Source organism: Rhea americana, unplaced genomic scaffold, assembly GCF_003343005.1.
Source record: "Rhea americana isolate MKP2758 unplaced genomic scaffold, rheAme1 scaffold_65, whole genome shotgun sequence".
Lineage (NCBI taxonomy): Eukaryota > Metazoa > Chordata > Aves > Rheiformes > Rheidae > Rhea > Rhea americana.
The window spans coordinates 1987340-2009819 of record NW_028186812.1 but is presented as its reverse complement, the minus strand read 5'-3'; the positions used below and the strand labels follow the sequence as shown (position 1 = coordinate 2009819).

Sequence of the window (22480 nt, the reverse complement as noted above, 5' to 3'; positions counted from 1 at the left end):
AGCCTTTTTTTCCTCTTCCCCTTCATAATACTTCAATGCAAAATACATACTGAAAAACAAATTAGTAAAAAGCAAATTTCACACACAAAACAATATACAACCAGCTTTTCTATCTAAAACATTGAATGAAATTATTTTCAATAGTATTACTTAAAAGTAGAATTAGTTATTTTTAAGATTGTGGTAATAGTTCTAACATTGTATTAGAAAGTAGTCACATGAAATACTTYATGTTTTTCACACTATATTGAGAATGAAAAGAAAAATATTTCAAYGGCTGTCTTAGCTAGAAGTAATTTACCAGAGGGAAAGCAGACAATGTGAGAAAATTTTAACAAATTCATTAATTTCTGAAATTAGAACGAGAAAAACGACCTTTCGGGGAAACTATGCCAACGTATCATTTTCTTTTCTTTTTCAAAATTACAGATCATTTTAATATTATTTAATTACTGCTCAGTTAATTAATTATTATTGAACTATTAAATGTAAAGGAAAAAATCAGAAGAATGAATTCTGGAGTATATTCTGAGCAGTAAAATAATTCATGTAGTCTGAATTATGCTTCTGCTTTATAAATTTATTCAAACACAAAAGTAAGCTTATACTGCCTTGAAATAAYGTTTTCTAGCAGGCTCTGGCTATATGTCTCATCATGCATGGAACCATACTAAAACCGTTTTTTAAGCATTACTTTTTCAGTTTCATTACCTCCTTCTGGTGAGTATTCTAGCCCCTTCAAGCAAGAAGTTTAGGCTCCATACTTCATGCTGAAAATTTTAGATGCTTTGTGCTGCCTTTAGAGTAAGACCCTACCATGACATAGTACATGGTAAAAGATCTTTAACAGTAAGCACTGTCTTTGCTACAATAACTGCAGCTGAGCTAGCTTTAAACAGGTCAGCACGGGTACAGGCAGACYTCTATGCAATGCAATTCAGACTACCCCCAAAGCATTTATCCAACTTCAGTGATGGCTTTGCAGTCTATAATGAGTTCCATGTTGTCAGGGAAGAGATTTCATGTGACTCCGTTCAATTTTTTCTTCCTATGCCCACAGTCACTATTGCAATTGAAATACGGCCACAATGTTCTGCCCATGTGTTAATATGGATGTGATATCTTTTTTCAAATTTGTAATACTGTTAAATATGGATTCAAATGCCGAAGCTTTGAGCAAGAAAATGGACTGAACACTGAATATTATCAAATACACTGAGTATTATCAAGTAAAAGTACATTAATATCTTAAAGTTGCAAAAACTGTCAAAAAATCCCCTATACTTAATGACTCTAAAGTGATTTGAATTCATTACTTAGTCCAATCAATCTTATGTCCAATTCCACCTGGAATGTCTTCAGGTGGTTACTACAATCTGCATGGCTCTGTAGTAAATTACTTTTTCAAAGATAATATAATTTTCAAAGAAACAGAGGTAAAATACAGATCACAGCATTTAAAAAAAAAGGAAATAAAAGCTTCTCACAATAGCATTAGAAATATTGTTAGCTAAATTTATTACTTTTRTTTTGCTTGCAAAGAGCTTACCAAACTGTTGTTTCCACCTGACTGTCATGTAGTTGTCGATTGTCTAACTGGGCAAAGAGAGGAAAAAGAACCTGAATCCCTCCAATCGAATGAATTGCACTGTGAATGGAGTGGGTTACGATCGCTTTCACATCCTAAGTTAATAATAATAATAAAGAAAATTAATCTCAGTTTGAAAGGACAATTACAAATCTCATAACTTGATAATTCATTAACTCTGAATTGAGTAAAAACTACATGAGATAYGTTCTAACTTAGTTTCATTATTTATGTTTCATTTATCATTCTACTGAAATAGAAGGCAAGTGCTAAACAGAGAAACTTCAGTATCATGGCAAACTGTAGCTTATGGTATGATACATACAATTTCCTAATGAAAAAATAATTGTTTTTTGCTCTAGAAAATAAGTAAAAAGGTCAGTTCAAGTGACAGACATACTAAGAGCTGAAATAATACATAATAATGACCTCTTTGTACAATAGCACAACTGTCTTATCATTCAAGTGATGCTGAGCTAACAGAGATCACAGAACATTAATTCAGTAGSTTTAAGTATGCAACACAGAAACAATTTAGAGAACTTTTGAGAACTTTTGTTCTYAAATTTCCTCTGCAGAATATTAAGATACAAAGATTTTGCAATGGACARCAGTCATAGCAGCACAATTGTATGCTGTTCTCTAAGCTTGTAGAAAGATGCAAAAAGCACAGAACATTAAAAAAAAAAAGGAAAGGATGCTTTAAAGGAGAAAAGTGATAATCTCAACAAAGTGATATGTCAAGAGTAAGCATATACTTACTAATTGCTAGTGCTGTATATAGAACAAAACTAGTAATTAGAAACAACATCCAGTTAGACTATAACTTTTCTATCGTAGTTAGTTCAATTAACAGAATTATGATTATTAAAATAGGACACAAACCTGCAGCATAAGAGCATGTGGGGAGTGTACAAAAATTGAAGGATTTTCCTTTGGTGAGGATTCAAGGCATAGCTGAGCGTCAGTAGCCTTAGCGTTATAAGTAAAGGCAATGCTACTTGCAAGTTTCCCATCATATAGCACTTGCTTATGGTGTTCAGCCAGATGAATGTCACTCTCAGATTTAAACTTGAATGTGCTCTGAAAAAATAACAAGCAAAAAAAAAAAGTAACTTTTATAAGGCAAGTATTTTTTAACAAAACATTTATCAGAAAACATGTATAAAATACATGAGACTTGAGAAGTAACATAGAATCAACTACATTTTTAAAATTATCCAGCAGCTTAATGCTATAGAACGAGATCATTTTTATATTTACTCTACTCCACATCACCATATTAATATTGTATTTGCTATTTTATGTAGTATTATTTGGTACTTTATGTAGGATTATTTATACYTCCTCTCAGCATCAGTATTAACAGATTTCAAAAATAACTACATGGAATAAAAATGTCTGTAAACAGCTGTAAAAACATTAAAATTAAAAAACAGAGCATTCAACATGTAACAAATACAGAATAAATTGTCCTGTATATTTAACATAAATTTACTCARATTAGAATATTAAGCCCTATATCATTTCTTTTAAGAGACCAGTTGCTTTTAAAGAGTATAAATCTCATGCTTCATTAACAGTCAGGATTATATGCAAACAAGCTACAGTCAGGAATATATGCAAACAAGCTATTTATGTTTWAAAAAAAAGCTAAATAAAATCTAAATAAAATGATAAATGCCATAATTTAAATTAATAATTCTCAAACTTAGAGCTTTTATAAAAGAAGACTGAATGAAAAACCCCACTATGCTTAAACACATCATGATTCATATCTTATTCAAAGTAGATTTCCTAACAGCATTGACAAATCATTCAAGCACAAGATAGATTTCTTCTTTTCTGCAAAAAGCTGTCAGAGTTACTTGGCATGTAACTACTTGTGAATGTTACARTTATTTGACACTGGCAGAAAGACAACTAGTAGTAACACAAAGTACTGATAAAAGTCAAGAAAATTTGTTAGAAATGATCACCATTTATTAATGCAATACGAAATTCAATGTTGTATTTTCCAAAATCTTTACGCAACTTACAATACTCTATTGTGCAGTTTAGTTATGAATCATTTTGCTCATTTTCATTGCCTATACCACACATTGAGTCCAAAATGCAATTGTTTTCATCCCTTTTGTCCTAGMAAATACATTTCTCTTTTCCTCAACTCTATAAGAAATTAAGTTTCATGAAACCATAGAAAATAGGATCATTGAGGTTATCGCTATCCAGGCTGGAAGAATTAAAATAGGCAATTTACAGGCTATTTCCTAACACATTGCAAGATCCTACCTATTATGAAAGTTCATGAAACTTGGCCAGGTTTTGCAAAATACTGCTGGAACCCTGACAAAATGCTCTTGCTTAAGGCCAAGTGATGGGAATGGGCATCTGCTTCAGTGACTGACACATGACAACGTAAGTTCTTGTGACAACCATCCCTTTTGTATGTGGGTCACAAGAAGGATGCAGACTGAATCGACTGGGCACTTGACTGCAGCTCCTGCAGCCACTTGAGAGCCATAGGCACAGGTCTGTCAGTCAGCTGTGTCCAATGCGTGGTGATGTCAAGTAATGCCATGCTAAAAACGTATGAGACAGGCTCTGCAAAAGGGAATAAAACTAAGAAGGGTGGAGAGGGGAAATGACTGGGAAGTCAGTGTGTCAATCTCCATTTGCATTTCAATTTGGAATAGGATTGCATTTTTGGAGAGAAAYTCCTAACTAACCCTTCTTGCTGCACCTTTGTTCATATTGCAAAATTGTTTTGAACTATCCCAACAGGTGAAAGTAAACTAGAAAATGTCCTAAAAGTCATTCAGTCTGCAGGGTCAGAGTACAGYCAGTCTGAAGTAAACCCCCCAAAACGCAGATGCTGGTGACATTCAGCCTTCAGCACCAAATGTTTTTTCTCCACAACCCCTGTGCCACACTACTTGCTGGAGTAGAAATATTCAAAGAGAAAAACCTGATGCTTAAAGCTTGAGAGCTGACTCTCTGCTGATATTGCTGGCTACATGTCACTTATCAGAAAACAACGGCTACAAATTACAGACTTGTCCCGAGGAAGGGGATATTTTTTGCCCCAAAAGGCATTTGTAATTATAGAGATTAAACTCTGTACACATATTGCACATGAAATAACTTAGTGAATTTGCTACTTTCAGAAAATATGTGCATTTCTGCATATGCTATACTTTGTTATTTTACCACAAATAAATACTTTTTACCTAGCAATTTTTTTCATGGCCATAAGGTTTGTCAGATGCCAAAGCTCAGAATGTTTTATTTTTATATATTTGACATACTTAAAATGAAAAGTTTTAAAGAAAAGTGTTTCAACACAAATTTTTTATTATTTTATTATCATGAAATTTTGCAGCTTTCTAAATTGAATTTATCAACAGATCTAAGCTCTATTCTACATCTCAGTTTTCAGAGCTTACAATACTGCAAGAGTTTATCCAAGATTGTTATTTGAAAGTCARGTAGATAAGCTAGAAATCAATATAACACTGCATCACATTTTTGGGAAGAAAGAGACATAAAAGGAATTATTAAAGAAAGTGTCCTTAAACTGGAAATACTGAGTTCTGCCCAAAGATTACTAGAAAGAAAAGCTATAAATTCATTTAAATAATAATCCTTTATTACTAATACTGGTCTTCTCTATAAAAAGAGAAAAGAAGTTCAGTATATGCAGATTATAATAAGGGCTTGGGAGAATACACGCACATGAAGATAGCAGAGGCTCCCAAGAGTATAAGCTCAAATTGCAATAGTTAATTAATGGTCACTGAAGAAATGCAACCTTGGGATCTGCACAGAACGTGCCGAAGGGCATAACAGCAGCAAAAATCCAACATCTAATATTATCCAAACATGGTGAAAAAAAAAAAGATTAAAAAGGAGGGAGGGAAAAAAAAAAAAAAAAAAAAAAAAAAAGCAAGGATGAGCACAAAGGAAGAATTATTCCAGTAAAGGAAGCTGTGGCCAATCAGTACCACTGCTTAAATACCAGCAGGTCTTCCCTTCATCAGAAAGCGCTGCTTCTAGATTTACCATTCACCCATTTTGCTACCAGAGGTTCAGCAATCATACATAAAATACCATTTTGCACCTCATGTGCAAGTAAATCTGGGTTACACAAAACTGAATTTTAATAAATACTTTGTGCATGTGTTCATATGTGCATGTATGAATGCGTTTTTTGCTACGAACTTCATACATGACAGTGATTGATGCTGCAGCACTCATCAAAGGCAAAAAAAAATGCACAGAACAATCTGAGAACTCGTTCTGTAGCCTGTGTGGGAGGTTAAGGGGAGCGTGTTGAAACTTCCTTCTGTAAATAGTACCAAAATATTGCTATCAAATGCCCTTCTTCCTCCCACATCATCTCCCTGGCTGCTCTATTGGAGAGGCAGCAGTCTCTCCAAACCCCAGCTGGGACCCGCTTCTCTCTCGCCCCCACTGCCAGCGAACAAGGAGGGGGAGCAGAAAACACACAGGGCGTGCAGGAATGCTGCTCTCGCTTCCCTTTCCTTATGGCAACCACTAGCAACTGGGAGCACCAATTTAGTAAGTGGAAGTCCTGTTCAGCACCTGCAAGCCTCCAAGTGAGCATGCCCAGTACAGAGCAGACCTGAGACTGTAAGTACTGAATTCTAACAGGTTTCTACTAAATGTAATTTAAAATAATAAGAAGTTGATGCCCAAACATCACTGTTTTCATCACAGAGGCAAACAACATTGTTTTATTGACACTATATTTTCCTTCCTTTTCYTAAAAAACCAAAATTTAGATGTCATTTCTTTACAACAGTTTCTAAAAGCGGCAGCTTTTCAGTATTGCTACTCATACAGTTAATGAAACATTTTTTGTTCAAAAATATTTATGTAAATTAGATCTTGTACAACTGAAAACCTAGTATCTCAAAGTAAACAATCATAACAAATCAGTTCTTTATATTTACACTGAGCTAGATGGTAGTATGAAACCTTCTCAGATACAAGACTGGCACAGAAATTCTATCAACTATCTCTATGTTATACTATTCTGTAATAAGCATGTAACATGTAATAATGTAACAGTTGATTTAAAAGACTTCTCAAGTTAATCCTAAAGTTCTCTGCTTCTATCTGCATCATAGAAAAAGGGTGGATGAAGGTCGAGATACAATAGAACCAGTTTTCTTTATAGAACAAGATCTGCCTTTTCCTAAACTTTCTGATTTTAATTTTATTTACATCATTACGTACTCACAACCATGCATCTATTTCACTGATACGAGTCCCAGTACACTGATGGAGCGTGCAGATTTCCCTGGATTCCAGATGTCTTAACAACAGCTACAGCTACACCAGACTACAAACGATTATGAACGACTGTGTGGGCAGCTGAATAAAAGGCCAAGTAATAGGCTCTGTTCTCACAAGCAAAGCAAGTAGAGCACTAAATAAAGGATAGTCACTCTCCTTAAAAGAAAAAAGAAAGAAAATAAATTAAGAATCCTGGTATATACAGGCTAAAGAAGATATTGTAAATTAATTAAGCTACCATAGGTGGTGGTTGTTTAGGAAAATAAAAAAAGAAACAAAACCAAAAAACAAAATGATAACAACATTCTCCAAAAATTTTCATGTATTTTGAATTGGTCTCCTTTGGGAGAAAAGCTTTGGCACAACTGGAGCTCCAAATGTATCTAGAATAGYTGAACTTTTGGGAAGGTTGATTTCACCATTTAACTAACAGCACCAAAATTAGAATGAATAACACATTTAATGAACGCTACAGTGAAAGGTCCCAAAAGGTCAGCGYGCATCAACAAGTCAGACAGGAGCATGTACATATGATCTTACACGTCCAGCAATTCCATCTACATTTTGCTTGAGGCTCCCTTGGATTTAGAAATAGAACAGAACAGAAATGTTCTGAAATGAAGGATCACTGCCCATGCACAGAGTCTGAAGGAATTTACCTAAGTAACACCTTACTGTGACGTGAAAGAGGCAAACTTAAAGTGAAAGGCATATCTCAGGCTTTCATAAAATAAATAAAGCCAGCAATCAGTAGCATTTCCAAGATTTCTAAATTCAAGGAGGTAGTTCACTTTTTTGGTTATGGGGAAAAATTTGGGGGGGGGGAGAAGGCTTCTCTTTTGTCATTTTTTGAAAATAAGGAAATTATAAAAATAAATTATGCTACTTCTGTAGTCCTGCAGAACCTGCTCTTTGGCTTGCCTAATGCAGAAAGAACCTGCACCTAGATCTCCGGTTGGGATGAATTTGTGAAGAAGGAAGGAAGGAGAGGATAAAGTGGTCTATTGTAGAACTGGATGGAATGACTCATTTACGGTGTCTAACCTTCAGTGAACAGAAGAAAAACACAGAGCAGCAGGACAACGTAGCCAAATGAGGGGGAAAGACTAAAAATGGTTTACAGTTTGTCTTCAAAGTTGCTGTTGGAGTTTGATCCCAAAGATTCTGAGAAAGCATGRGAAAGATTCTTTTCCCTCTGTTACTGAAATTATTTGCTACATGCTTTCTCAGAAACACCCGAAAAAATGGTTGGGACTGCACTCCTTGGTATTCTAAGAAGAACCTATCTTGAGTAGCTAACTGTTGACCCACGTCTTTGATTTTCTCTGTGGCAGCCTCRAGGAATCAACTACTCTAAAACAATCACAAAGTAATTCCTCATGTATTCCTCTAGCCATTATTTTTCTGCTGGTTCTCAACATATAATACACAATCTTTAGAAACACATAATGAATGTGAATTTGCATATCTTTAGTATCTTCTCAGGGTAGCAATTATTAGAGGTTTTATAATAAAGTGATGTAAAAATTAATCTAAAACTTTTCCAGGTATACAAGGGAATGTCACCTATCTATTGCAGCTGTAACAATATACGGAGGACTTGTATGATGTTCCTAATCACCATGAGCAACACTATTTGACAATGATGGGGAATAGGTATGATTAAAGTGGTCTAAATTAGTTTCGATAACATAAGGTATGATCCTTTCAGTCAAGGTTTAGGCTATAGTTTTAGAAATGTAAAGAAGAGGTTTTTAAAATTATTTATTCCATAACCATACTCATTGTTTTCCACATAGGAAGGAAAAAACATCATGAAGAGTTATAGGAGAAGCAATTGCCATGCCAGACTCTAGAGTTTTAATCAACCTTTGAAGGTTATCCTTGAACTAAACTGAGAAGTCTAATTTCATTCATTTAGCATAAACAAGACCTTAAACATCACAGGAATATACAGGAAGATATAATGTATTTGCATGAAATTCCAGAGTTCATTACGCTCTTTATTTGTTAGCTTACATATTCTATAGAAATAACTCTGAATTCCAGGTTTCTAAATTAAAAATAAAAGGAAAATAAATAGTGGTTTCAGAATTTATTCAGATAGTATATACCTTTCTATAATTTTTAAATTTACAATCAGTAATAAAAATTTAAAAAATAAARAAAAGCTTTGAGCAACTAGTTAAACAGCTGAAACTGTGTGTGTATACGTGCAGCAYCTTGTAGAAGTGTGAGCTAAACCTGTTAAACGTTTATACTACAATCTTTTTACTCAAAAAATTAACAAAATATTAAGCTGTCAATTTTCATTTTTGTAACCATTAAAATTATAAAAGAAATTGCCCTAAACTATTTAAAAGCAATTAAAAACTGCCTTCAAATGCAAGATTATGCTTATAAYAATTACAATTTATGATTTTCATATTTACAGTCTAAATTTTAATTTCACTACAYGCACTTCAACAGTCCAAAGCAACTTTTGCAAGAAAAACTTAGTAAGTTAGACAGAAAGCAATAGCAGAAGACCACAGTCCAACTAACTGCCTGTGTCAAATGCTCAATTCAACTGAAGCTAAAGTTAAAATGATTATGAGGCATTTAAAGTCATTGAGAAGTGAGGACAGATCAGAACAAATGTTGTAGCTGACTGTAGGTGAACATTATAGAGAAAATGTATATCAATACATTGTATAGACAGTAAGTAGACTAGTCTTTAATGAATACTAGAGTCTTATAAAATTGTATGGCAAAACATTAGCTACATTTTGACTAACCTCTCAGAGGTTCTGTAGTTTTGTAGTGAGAAATGGGAACCAAAAGCATTAATGAACATCTTTACTGTTATTAGTACAAACTACCTGCGGATTTTTTTAGTCAAGGAAGGAAACTCCTTCATGAAGGAATTGGGCACTAACCATGCTCTAACTCATTCCACACCTAAAAATACAATATACCACAGAAAAATGTTCCTAAAGTATTAAATCTCATCTAATTAACATTTTGCACAAATCAGTAAGAAGCTACAGCTGTGAAAAAAGTGTAGATTAATGGAAAACTATGAATCAAGGAAGGTAATTTGACAACATTGTAATGAGGGTAGTATAATAACTACAAGAAATGTCATTTAGTATAAAAGTATGTTTACTGTGTGAACCCCTTAAGCTCTCAACAAACATTATATAATAACTTCTGCTTCCTGAAACAAACAAAACTGTTTGCTTACCTGTATTTGATATCACTTTATCATGCTGCTACAAATTCAGGAACTCTTATATGATCAAAAAAAAAAAATTTGCTAAAGTCTTTCTTCAAATAAAATACAGTATTAGGTATAAACAAAGTGTTTCTCATTTGCACAGGTGATATGCTTCTCTTGACTGTGAACTTTTTTCATTCCATGGAAGGGTTTAATCATCAACAATACACAACCAATTTCCTCTTCTCCAAGCAAGCTTCGCACATACGTAGCGATCCTAACCACAGAGCTACTGTGCAGCGAAGAGTCAGTGACCCACATAACAGCCGTGCCACAAAGGCACAGGCCTGTGCTGCGCTGCACATACCCCTTAGCCATAGGATAAACCTAAAYCTAGATGGGGAACTGGAGCGGAGGAGCTCGCAGGCAGCTCCCACTTGGCAGTTATGACACCTGGTGTGTCCTCATCTCCATCTAAAACTGAAGCGGCATGTTCTTATGTGAACATCCTTTTGCTTGCCGGTATGAATGATGAATAAACTTGTTCTAAGAATATCCTATTGAGAGCTCCAAAGACCAAAATGCTGGTAAACACTTCCACAGACAGGATCTGCACAATGTGCTGCACCCTGATTGAAAGGTTTGTGCGATGTTGAACTATCTTGGGGTTTCCAGCATCAGAACTGGTAAGATTTAATTGTTAWTCTTCTATTTGGCTCCTATCTTTGAATATTCTGATTAAACACCCAATTATATTTAAAGATTCGAGTGGGCATTCTTTCTTACAGAGATCTGGAAAGCAACAGCACTTCCCTGGGGCACAACAATTTACTTATTCACATTATATACACAGCATAAAAGATATTTTCAGATGGTATTGTCATTCAAGTGTCAGCTGTTTTTACAATTAAGTACATCAAATTAATATTATTTGAATCTAAATGTTGATTTTTACTCATTAATTTTTTAAGCTTTTATTCTCAAAGCATATAGAATATATTAAGAATCTGAAAGTCTAATTCAGATGACAATGCAAATTTCACAAATCAGCAAAAGAAAACTTGAGAATAATTGATGGTAGAAATTCAATAGTCTGTAGCAGAGATTAGATTTACTCATTCATTTTCAAGCCTTCACTCTTAGGCAGTTTCCACAGACTTCAACAAAACATCTGCTTTGTTTTTCTTGATGAAATACTATACACAGGTATCCCCAAAAAATAAAAGACACCGTTTTTATTAAAGATTCATTTATGCATGAACTATCTATTTGTCCAAATTGTCCTTGAAGTGTCACTGACAAAGCAAAAGTAAAAAGCTCAATTCTTATTTCAGCAAAACCATTAAAAATTCTGTATTTGAGTAGAATTCTTATTTTTATAAATATATTATGCTTTGTTGAATTTTATTTTGTTTTAAGTTAAGTTTTGGATATGAATCAGGGGACAAGCTTCCTCCAGTTTATAAATACAAAATTATCCTAATCTGATTATGACTCACACTCATAAAACTTGCATACAATCATGTTTCAACTACGCTTTAAAGAAACTCCTTGCATCTTTCAAAAAACTGGTGGAGTTTAAGATTAGTAACAAAGCTTAAAAAAACTCTTACTTTTTGCTGAAAATAAATCACACAGCCCTACATGAAAATCCTAAGAGGAATATCTAAATTCAAACTAATTTTCCAACTATATCTACCAATTATTTTCTGACATTTCCAGGCGTACAAAAGTATGCTTGTAAGATCCATTACTACCTTATATCCAGGTCCTAACTGATGTATTGCAAAAATCTGTGCTGGGTTGAGTGCTTCAGTGAATACATATACTGCTCCAAGTTGTCCACAGAACACTCTATTAGCATCAGCAGTTTCCGAGGAGCCAAGAAAACATTTATCATAGCTCTGCATAAAAAAGAGGCAATGTTAATGAACTTTAATTATACAAAGTATACAATGGAATAATATGTATGTACGGCTAATGAACCAAAATATAAGGAAGGCTGTAATTAAGATAATAAATCAATCATTTCATATTTCAATACCTGATTACCAGTAGTGAACAATTTCATTTTGAATATAGTAGCATTTACTTATATATACATATGGGTATATATTTGCTCAGTATTATAATTCTGTTATGACTGACGAGTAGCATTTGTTTTTGTTGTTTGACATATAGTAGAGAAAATTAAAATAGTATATTCAAGTATCAAATAACCTTCCCTATTTCYTTCTAGAAAATCTGAAAGCTTGAAAGTTGCTTCCTTATAATCAGAACTATCACTGTTACTCAAATAGTTGAGTAATTTCTAACTTAACAAACATGTTCAGATATACTATTCCCTCGCTGTTGTGCCAACAAAGCTAMACAACTCCTAGTCCAGAGCTGGTTCATATCTGACATCATTATCCACGATCACATGATACATCAATAACAGAGATATAAGTATGAATCTCTCTAGTTTCCAACCCGTGCAGAATCTTATTCCATGACCACTGCCTAACATAATTTGGTTTGATCTTATACTTGCCTTTCAACTTCTTCCACAGTCAAAAGATTTGTTATTTTCCATTTCTCCCTCCCACAACTGTCCCTCCAGATGCACAACGGTCTCCTCTAATTCTCCATCTTTCTATTTCTTATGTATCACTAAATGAAGTGCTGTTGTTCTTTCAGATTAAATTTGTTTTACAGAAATCATTTTTTTTCCTGGTGCTTACAAGAAAAAAAGCTTTCAGATGAAAAAAGTTCAGAACTTAACTGTTTAGAACAAAGATTTGGTGAATTACAAAGCAATATGCAACACAGAGTACTACATTAGTAGCACTACATTGTTYGCAAGGCTATTCTCTCAGCTTCCTTGTGTCACATGTACTTTATTTAACAGAAAGACTAAACGTAGATGGCCTCACTTTCTGAACCAATCATCAAACAAGTAGAATCTGCATTACAAAGCCTGCTTTTTCAGTTCTCTCTGTTACTCAGATTCATCCAAATAAAAGTTTTAATCAATCTATAGAATGGAGTCAAAATGGTTAACTGCTAATGCCACCAATCTAAATGAATAGGCCTGTAAGAAGGAAAAAGGGATTCTTGTCTAAAGAGTTCAGAGTTTGTCATCTGCATCTTTACTTCAGTGTTTTCCAGGGTACATACTAAAATTGTAGACTGAGGTATTTCCTTTCCAATTCTTGTTGGATACAAGGGGTAAATTTCAGATATTGAAAAATGACATGAAAAGATAAGAGAAATGGTCATGTTAGATCTATCTGGGGGGAAAAAAATCACAGGCTCTATCAACACAAAACCTATCAGAAAAAATATTCAACTGAGTCCTTTCAACAAACTCAGTAATGAAAATTAGTAAGTATTTTATTAATCTAAAAATATTTTAATCAACATGAATTATCTGTTAAATGGTAGTGAGCAACTGAAAAGACAATGAAATGTCTTATGTTCATTATACTTAATGTTTCAATATCAATCTCTGACAACAGAACTGTTAAGATTTGTAYATTTTTAACTTCACATGAACTTCATAAAGAAAGAAATCCTGTTCTTATTTTGTTGTTCTAGTTTTCAGTGACAGACAAATTCGTTATTGAATTTGTTCTTTACAAAATTCTGTATTTTTTTATAAGAACAATACTCTTTTTATAAAGAATTTTTATAAAGTCTTCTYTCCATTATCAAAACAGTATCTTGAGCTTCTTTTCATATTCTGCATCTGCCTCAAAAASTAACCCCAAATTAACAACAGAGTTCATCAGTTTATGTTCAAGTGAGCATTAGCTTTTTAGCTGTACTAAGATTATGAAATATCTTTCAGGTTTTTTAATCTGGTATTTCCTTCAGTTAACTGTTTTTTTTTCAAGTTTCCATTTTTTAATAGTCATTTAGATTTATTTAATACAAGAAACACACAGAGTCTAGCCAGTGGCCTGTAGCTAGTGGTGTCAATATTGAGTTCAATCCTGTTCAATTTATTCATCAACGACCAGGATAAAGGGACTGAGTGCCTCCTCACCAAGTTATATCATGCTGGTGATCCCAAGCTGGGAGGAGTGGCTGACACACCTGAGGGCTGTGCTGCCATTCAGAGRGACCTGGACAGGCTGGAGAGTTGGGCAGAGAGGAATCTCATGAGGTTCAACAAGGGCAAGTGCAGAGTCCTGCACCTAGGGAAAAACAACCCTCTTGCTCCAGTACAGGCTGGGAACTGACCTGYTGGAAAACAGCTCTGCGGAGAAGGACCTGGGAGTCCTAGTGGACAACAAGGTGACCATGAGCCAGCAATGTGCCCTTGTGGCCAGGAAGGCCAATGGTATCCTGGGTGCATTAGGAAGAGTATTGCCAGCAGGTGGAGGGAGGTGATCCTGCTGCTCTACTCAGCCCTCGTGAGGCCACATCTGGAAGACTGTGTCCAGTCTCTGTGCCCAGAGAGATTTCTTACATTTGGACTAAGGTTAAATTTTAGCACAGTTAAGGGAAATACTTGGACTGTCTTTAATGAAAGGAATTTTACAAATATTAAAAAAAATCCTMTAGAAAACTTTTTTTTAGAAAATGTATTTTGTATGTATCCATACCACTGAACACAGCAAGAACTGCCTAAAACTTGGAAAAATGAATCTGTGATACAGGCAGGTTTTTACCCTGCAAAAATCACAGATTTGCCAAATCCTCAAAATTAAGACTCTCAACGAAACTGTATGTCAATTATCTCACAATGTGTTTATTTAAGGAAAGCCTGAAAAGAGGAAGATACACTTTGCCCTACAACTACACGTCCAGAAAATAATTTGCAACACCTATCTATAGCCTCCCTTTCTGGATTATCAATATCTGTTTCTATAACCTGAATTTCTAAATATGTATAGCTGAAGAGTTATGCACAACATATGATGTAAAGAAAGAGAAATGACTGGCTGACTTGCATAGTGTTTTCTTTCCTCACAAAGCCTGTTATGGCACAGTATTTTCATCTCACACTTTTATGAGATTTAAGAAATTATATAGTGGAGGGTATTAAAGTAGAAGTTAACAGATAAACTGGAAAATTGCTCCAGACTTGTTAAGCCCCTACTTCAAAAAACTCAAACTTCATATGAAATAGGAAAGTTTCAATATAGGCAGAACATAGACTTCTCCTTCTGGCTAATTTAAAATAGTGCCAAATTACTCAAGTATTCATTCTCCTCTTTTCCTTTTTATGCCCTCTGCACAACCTTGCTTGCATTCATATATCCTCCCTAAATATCTCGACTCCTAGTTTTTGCTCTAATAGTTTTTTTTTTATAAAATAATATTGAGATCATGATACCTGGTATTTTTTATAACTTAAAGTCTATCACCCAGCAGACATAAAAAGTAAAACTTTAGTAGAAACTTAAGATCTCTATATCGAAATGGCTAAAGCTTTGTAAACCAAGCCTGCCTTAAGAAACTTAAGAAACATGAGCACTCTTTGTGCTATGAGAAAGTAGAGAAGAATACTGTGAAGAAAAGATGAAAAAATTAGCTATCTCTGCTAAGAGCAGTGTAACTTCCACATAGCTCTGAATGAAGACAGCAGTGAAAATAGGAGTCGTCTTCTCCACCATCGTTATTTTTAAATAACAAAACACAATTCCTCAAGATCCATCAATAAAGAATCTTTCATTTATAAAGAAAATAAAAAGCAATAGTTTTAAGAATATCTTCAAATATTTCATGGAATGAAATAYTTATCGCCATAGCATAATGATGCAGTGTAGAGAAAGAGAGGCCTAGTGTGACAGCAGAAACATTGAAAGGGTGGATACATAACATACTGTAGAGAAGCAGAGATACRGGATGATACTGGAGGCCCCGGGGCTACAAACAATACATCAGTAGTCAATTACTGATGCTTTAAGAAACTAAACCTTGGGAACTGGGTAAAACCAGCTTTGAGCATCAAGTAAATAACAAAAAGCAAGCATCCAATGTATGTAAAAACATACCATATATAGTAAATTTAGATGTAACATGGAATTGCAGATCAGTGGAGAAAGCAAGATTTAAAACCATGTTAGCACACATGCAAAGATGACCCCACGAGGATCCAAGCATGAGGATGAAGAAACGAACGTAATTCTCCTCCCAAAGCGTTTAGGATGTTGGCAACTCACTGTACCCACCTGCCCCCCAGCTTGCAGCCATCGACCTCAGGACCCAGAGGGGAAATGGAGAATGAGCACAGCATCAGAAATAGGGGTAGATACTAGGAATTTTGTGTATACAATTTTAACTGTTGAACTATCAATTGAACTAAAAATGTCAGTAATATTGTAACCAGACTTATCATAATTTTTCCATTATACTGTTAAGACTTTAATTAGACTTACAATAAACTCTTGGCTTTGTATCTAAGATGTATTTCCTTCTGCCTAAAATGAAATTTTGAGTGCAATATTGATGGAAATTTAAGCAATCTAGTCTGAAACTTGGACACACTGAACTGGTAACTTAACGAATGGCTTGATATGATCTTAACCAGATCTCGTATGATAAGCATTTGTCATTAAGGGCTACAGATTTCCCTGACAAATAACTAGTAATTTAGGACAGATCCCCTGAGAGCTCAGCTAATTTTTAAATCCTCACATGCTCACCCATCAGCAAATGTTTAGATTACCAAGAGTTCATGCCCTGTGAAAACTGAAAGCTTTGCCTTTTCTTGTAAGTATCAGTTCTATCAGAAAAACACAGAATAGTTATTAGAAGCTCTGAAAAGCAGAGGCCTCTTACTTTTATTAATACTTAATATTTAAACTCTATTCCTTTCAAACACATCTTTGACTCTAGAACTTGGCAAAAGAGGATGAGGAAAACCATGACACAAATTAAATTCCCTAACTACAAAACAGCTTCCTTAGCCTAGAAAGGAAATCAGTCAGAACCAGCTGAGTATTATATTATAAACATGAAACAGGAAAACTGTGGCAAGTTGATAAATCCAGCACAGTTTTATAGGCGGACAGGGGACAAGAGAATTATTTTGTCTGCCTCCTCCATCCAAATCTTTGGGCCAGAAGAAAGAGTCTGTCATCTACATCATGAGTTATGCACCTCTCATCTCTTCCAAGGCAGAAGAGAAGAGAAGGACGCACAAAAACATTTTGAAGCATTTATATGATTTCATTAAAACAATTTATATTATATATATATATATATTTATATATATATATATATATATACACAAAATTATATATATACATACATATATATATATGTATATGTGTGTATGTATGTGTATATAAACAAACTCCAACAATCTAAGGTCTGATGCATTCCTTTTAAGAATATACAATTTAAACTCAGTCCAATTAACCTATTCAGGTGTACCTGAAGGTATACTTAACCTTCTGGCAAACATGAAYGTTTTTTTGCCTGTGCTACAAGCAGACACAGTACCACTCTGTCTTTGCTCTGAGCTGAAGTATAAGTAGAACTGTAGAGTGCTGTGCCAAATCAATATATTATATCTTTCAACATTTTTTAATAGGCTTGGACAGACAAAAAAGGAGCACATCTCTGTAAAAGTCTACTACTCAAAAAAAATTCTTTAGTACTTCAAGGATGTAATTTGCAGCAGTCAATTTTTATTTAAGAGTACTAATCAAATATTAATTCCTTAACGCTTAGCACTATGTCTTTAATATTGGTCAACTGTCTATTCACTAATGTCAAGTCAATCAATAAAAGAATCAGAATATATTTGTTCCTGCGAAATAGACTTCAGACGGCTGACTATGCTTAAAACTATAAATCTATTGACATTTTTTCCATGTTTCTTTTTTCCAACTCTAATTTTTCCTTCTTCTTTATGTGCCTTTTTATCTGTCTTAAAATTGTAAATTCTTCAAAGAAGTGATGATCTCTTACTATATTTGTACAATGCTTAAAATGATAGGATTCTGATCATAATGCAGGCTACTCAGTTCTACAGCAATTTAAAAAGTTCTTAATATTCATGCTCAGTCAACACAAACACCATAGAAATCTTTATCTCACTTAAAAACACTTCCTCTTTAACCAAACACAGAACTTAATGTGATATAAAACTGTGCATTTTTTTATGCATGAGCAACATGTATAGTCATTTGGCTGAATGAACCAGTTTTTCTTAAGAACTACTTAGAATGATTTTTAGCTAATTCTGTAAAATCTAAACACCACAATGAYTTCCTATGGAAACAGCTAAATATTATTTTTTTTTATCCTTGTCTTATATACAATACCATATATTAAAAATATTAGCTATAAGTGTCTACAAATCAAATCTCTGCCTATTTCATTAAAGTAGCTATTCAAAATAAATAAAAACCTATTACTGTCTAAAGAAAAAAGTGTATAATCTTATATTTTATTCAAAACATAGCTAAGGAAGACAGATTAAAGGGTAGAGTTAAAAAACTACAGAAAAATTTGCAAAGATATACAGAAAATAAATACAGAATATATTTTCTATTTCTTTTTCAATTTCTTTTGAAATTCAAATATTTTCTTGTGCTTAAAAGCTATGAAGAAGGAACAAAATAAAATCTTACATCATTTGTGTTAACATGCCAGGCCATGTCACCATAGGATACCAGCTGACCATTCACATAACATCGTATTTCACTGTTTCTCCAGCGGTTATAGATGTGTACAATACTTATCATGTACCACTGAAAAGAAATGGAAAATTAGTATATAGTGTCAGTGTTTATGCTATAAAAAATATAATGATTGGCATTAAAAATGAATGATTAAATCTTGTAAAGGTATATGAATAGATGAATCCTTGCAATCCCCCTAAAATAAAAAATGAAGCAGTGGAATTTCAAGTCCAGTCAACAGAACTGCATCTGAACATAACAGTGGACCTACCTCAATCCCTCTATAGAATTAGAGCTAAAGATGCATGCATACAATTACAAAAGATGARACATTTCAATTCCTGAAAGTATAATTTAAAAACAATACACTGAAAACTGTAACATAAAATACACAGCTGAGGTCTGCAATCCAGTTCTATGCTCACTTACATTAACAATTTTCATATCTTTCTGTCTACCACAGMTAAAGAAAAATTCACAACATCAAATCTTATAGCCCATTTTAGGAGACAGTCTAGATTGCTTTACAAGATTTTATTTCTGTATTTTATCACTCTACCGATTTTGGACAACTGTCTTATGATTTAAAAAGTATTAGATAATCAAATTAAGAAACCATCACAGTAAAATGCCTACAACTATAGACATGTTTGAAATAAATCATTAAGTCTCCAATGAACAAGTTTAAGAAGAAAAAGCTTTAAGTTTCTTTTAAAATTCAACTTTCAAATTAATCTAAGATCACACACTGGGAACAAAATTTAAAGTTTTGTGATCTGCAACTCAGCTCATGCATAACTATAATTTGTCTGTATGGTTTCAAAATATACACAAATKAGAAGAAAACAGACATACTAGAGGCAATCCAGATTATTTTCATGAAGAATGATTGAGGGATTGAAACATCTGTCATGTAAGGGAAGTCTGAGAGAGCTGGGACTGTTCAGCCTGGAGAAGAGAAGGCTCAAGAGGGATGTTATCAATGGGTATAAATATCTGCTGAGGGAGAGTATAAAGAAGACAAAGACACACTCTTCTCAGCAGTGCCCATAGGCAAAGGGCACAAACTGAAATACAGGAAACTGCATTTAAACACAAAAAGAAAATGGGGTTGTTTTATTTATTTATTTATTTATCTATTTAAAATTGTGAGGTTGGTCAAACACTGAGGTTCAAGAGAGACTGTGGAGTCTCCATCCTTGGGATTACTCAAACCCAACTAGACATGGTCCTGGGCAACCTGCTTCAGCTGACCCTACTTCAACAGGGGTTGGATTAGCCTATTTCCAGAAGTCCCCTCCAACCTCATCCATTCTGTGATTTTGTAAAATTTCAGATCAGTTGCACTGAAAGCACTRCTTCATATTTAAGTAATCTAATTACTAAATTAATTACTAAAGACTTTCTCTAAGAAGGTCTTTACAAATTTATCACCATCACAAATATACRCATTTAGAGTAATTACTCAGCATGTAGCAATTCAAGACATTTTATGAGCACCTCAAAAGATCCAGCCATACTGAAAATKTTATTCATTCAATTAATAACTTCAACTAGTTATGCAGTATGCTCTTCTTATCTATATGATCTTGACTGCCAACCACCAGCCTAGAAAGYAGTATTTCTGATGCTCTAAGTAGAGGTAGCCCCTCATAATTAACCACTTTAAGTGACAGGCCAACTAATTTAAACTCCAACAGCTTTAATTTATGTGATATTTTGTGATGTTTATAATATCTCATATAAACCATTTTAACATCCCAAATTGAAACATCTTTCTGGACTTCTGTCTCACATCTTCCTAAAACTGAGTAAAATTCTGACAAACATATATAAGTCAACAAGAACAACACAAGTCCCTCATGCAGAAACTGTATTATTTATTTCATTAATTTCTAAGTTGCTTTAGCATTTGGAGAACCTCATGGATAAAATACAAACCTGTAAACAAATTATTTACAGATAATTGGTAAATCCAACTGTGAAAATTTATGAATAYCACTTTCAGTCAGATGCCTACTTCAAGGTGACCATCTAGGCTTCTTAGATAGCCAGTACAGGAGAAAGAGCACTTGTAGTAGGCATTAAATCCCACTCTCCAAGTCCTTGACACAGTTGCAAAAAAATTTGTTGCAGATGCCTTTCTCCTCCTCAGATGACTAGTCAAGTTGGCAAACTTTCAGGGACGATTTATCTCCTAAGAACTGATTTTAAAAACCTAGGTAGTTGATACTAAGGAAAAAAAAAAAGTGAATAGAAAATGCRTTCATTTTGTAACCTCACCTTCTGATCTACCTTGATAAGAGATCACATTAAAGTTTGTTTTTCCATAGACAATAGAAAATAGAGAAAWTCACTGGTTTTAAAATGTTTCCTGTCTCAATAAATCACTGATTTCTTCAACATTTAAATTTTCCTCTATCTTGGCTGATTTTATAATTACATATCTTATAGAATAGTTGTCAAGAAATTGGAGAAGTCACTCTAAGTAATTCAGAGTGCTTTCTTCTACATCAATAATGTTATCATCTGTAGTATATGCCATATGATTATGTAAAACAGTGAATTGTTTACTACATTTGTCATAAAGGTTTATTTTTTAAAAAAGTACTAAGTAAGGATGTAGTTTGGATGCACACAAGAAACATCTGACTGATATATGCATTGTACAAAGTTTCTCTTCTCTTTCTACCCTTTATTAAAAATTTTCRTATCCTACACCTGTTGACCTGTTTTCCTCAGTACATAGTAATTATGGATATAGTTGGAAATGCCGTAGGCAGTTTCTCCATATTTACTCTTATAAGATAAATAGTACAGTCTGCTAAGTAATATTTAAACATGCAGCCCTACCAAATTTTGATCATTAGGAATGCAATTCTAATATATATAAAGACTGTGTTTTACAAATGTCAGTTTCCCATTCAGTTTTCAACCTAGATAACTAAAACAAACTTCTTACGTTTAAGAAGTTTAAGAAAAATACAGTCTACCTGTTTAAGAAAAATACAGATGTATACGTAACAGATGTATACATTTCTTTTTATATTAATCTATTTATATATACATATATAAAATTTATATGTACACGTATTGTTTTCAAAACATGATACTTTGCATATGTTATTAATCCTTCTGTCTCTTCCACTTGGATGCACTTCAGTGTAAGCAGTAAACATACTGATCCTTGAATATAAAGTCACAAGTGAATTCTTTTCAATAAAAGTGGCTATTACATTTTTGAAGAAAAAGAAATGTTTTAACATCATATCAGTTACATACTGAAAGCCTTGCTTTTCCTTGACACTTGAAGAATGTGATGCTAAAACTGAATAGATCTTAAGTAATCCTATTTGCAGGCAAACTTCAATAGTTTCTCTTACATTTATTCAAGCTGCAAAGGCAGACATGAAACAGAGTAAGTACTGCAGGCATTCTAATACTGATAGCTATTATTATTTTAAAGAAAAGACTGTACATATATGCTACATACTAAAAACTTTTGTATATCATTTATAAACCTGTAATTTTCTCTAGGTTCTCATTTTCACCGTTTGAAGATGATCTTTTTGCATTAAAAAATAAGTAAAGTAATGCAGGTGATTTTTTTAGTTTGATAAAAAAAAGGAAATAAGTATTCAAAACAAAATCAAAAATCTAACCTTATCTTGTTAGATTTCTTCTGTCTCTCATCAAGTAAATACTGAGCACACACCCAATTAATTAGTACCCAACTTTTCTTTC

The 22480-nt window shown here is 33.6% G+C and overlaps 1 protein-coding gene across 1 annotated transcript in view; it reads right to left on the bottom strand.

Annotated features, from left to right (window-relative positions):
• The window catches only part of NBEA (neurobeachin), a 519273-nt gene that overhangs the window by 374832 nt on the left and 121961 nt on the right, over window positions 1-22480 (bottom strand). Inside the window, exons 7-10 of the mRNA XM_085320669.1 lie at window positions 18686-18805; window positions 11867-12013; window positions 2474-2671; window positions 1550-1683 (exon numbers count right to left, since the gene is read on the bottom strand). Of these exons, the coding sequence (XP_085176795.1) occupies window positions 1550-1683; window positions 2474-2671; window positions 11867-12013; window positions 18686-18805 (599 nt within the window). The remainder of the gene's footprint in view (window positions 1-1549; window positions 1684-2473; window positions 2672-11866; window positions 12014-18685; window positions 18806-22480) is intronic.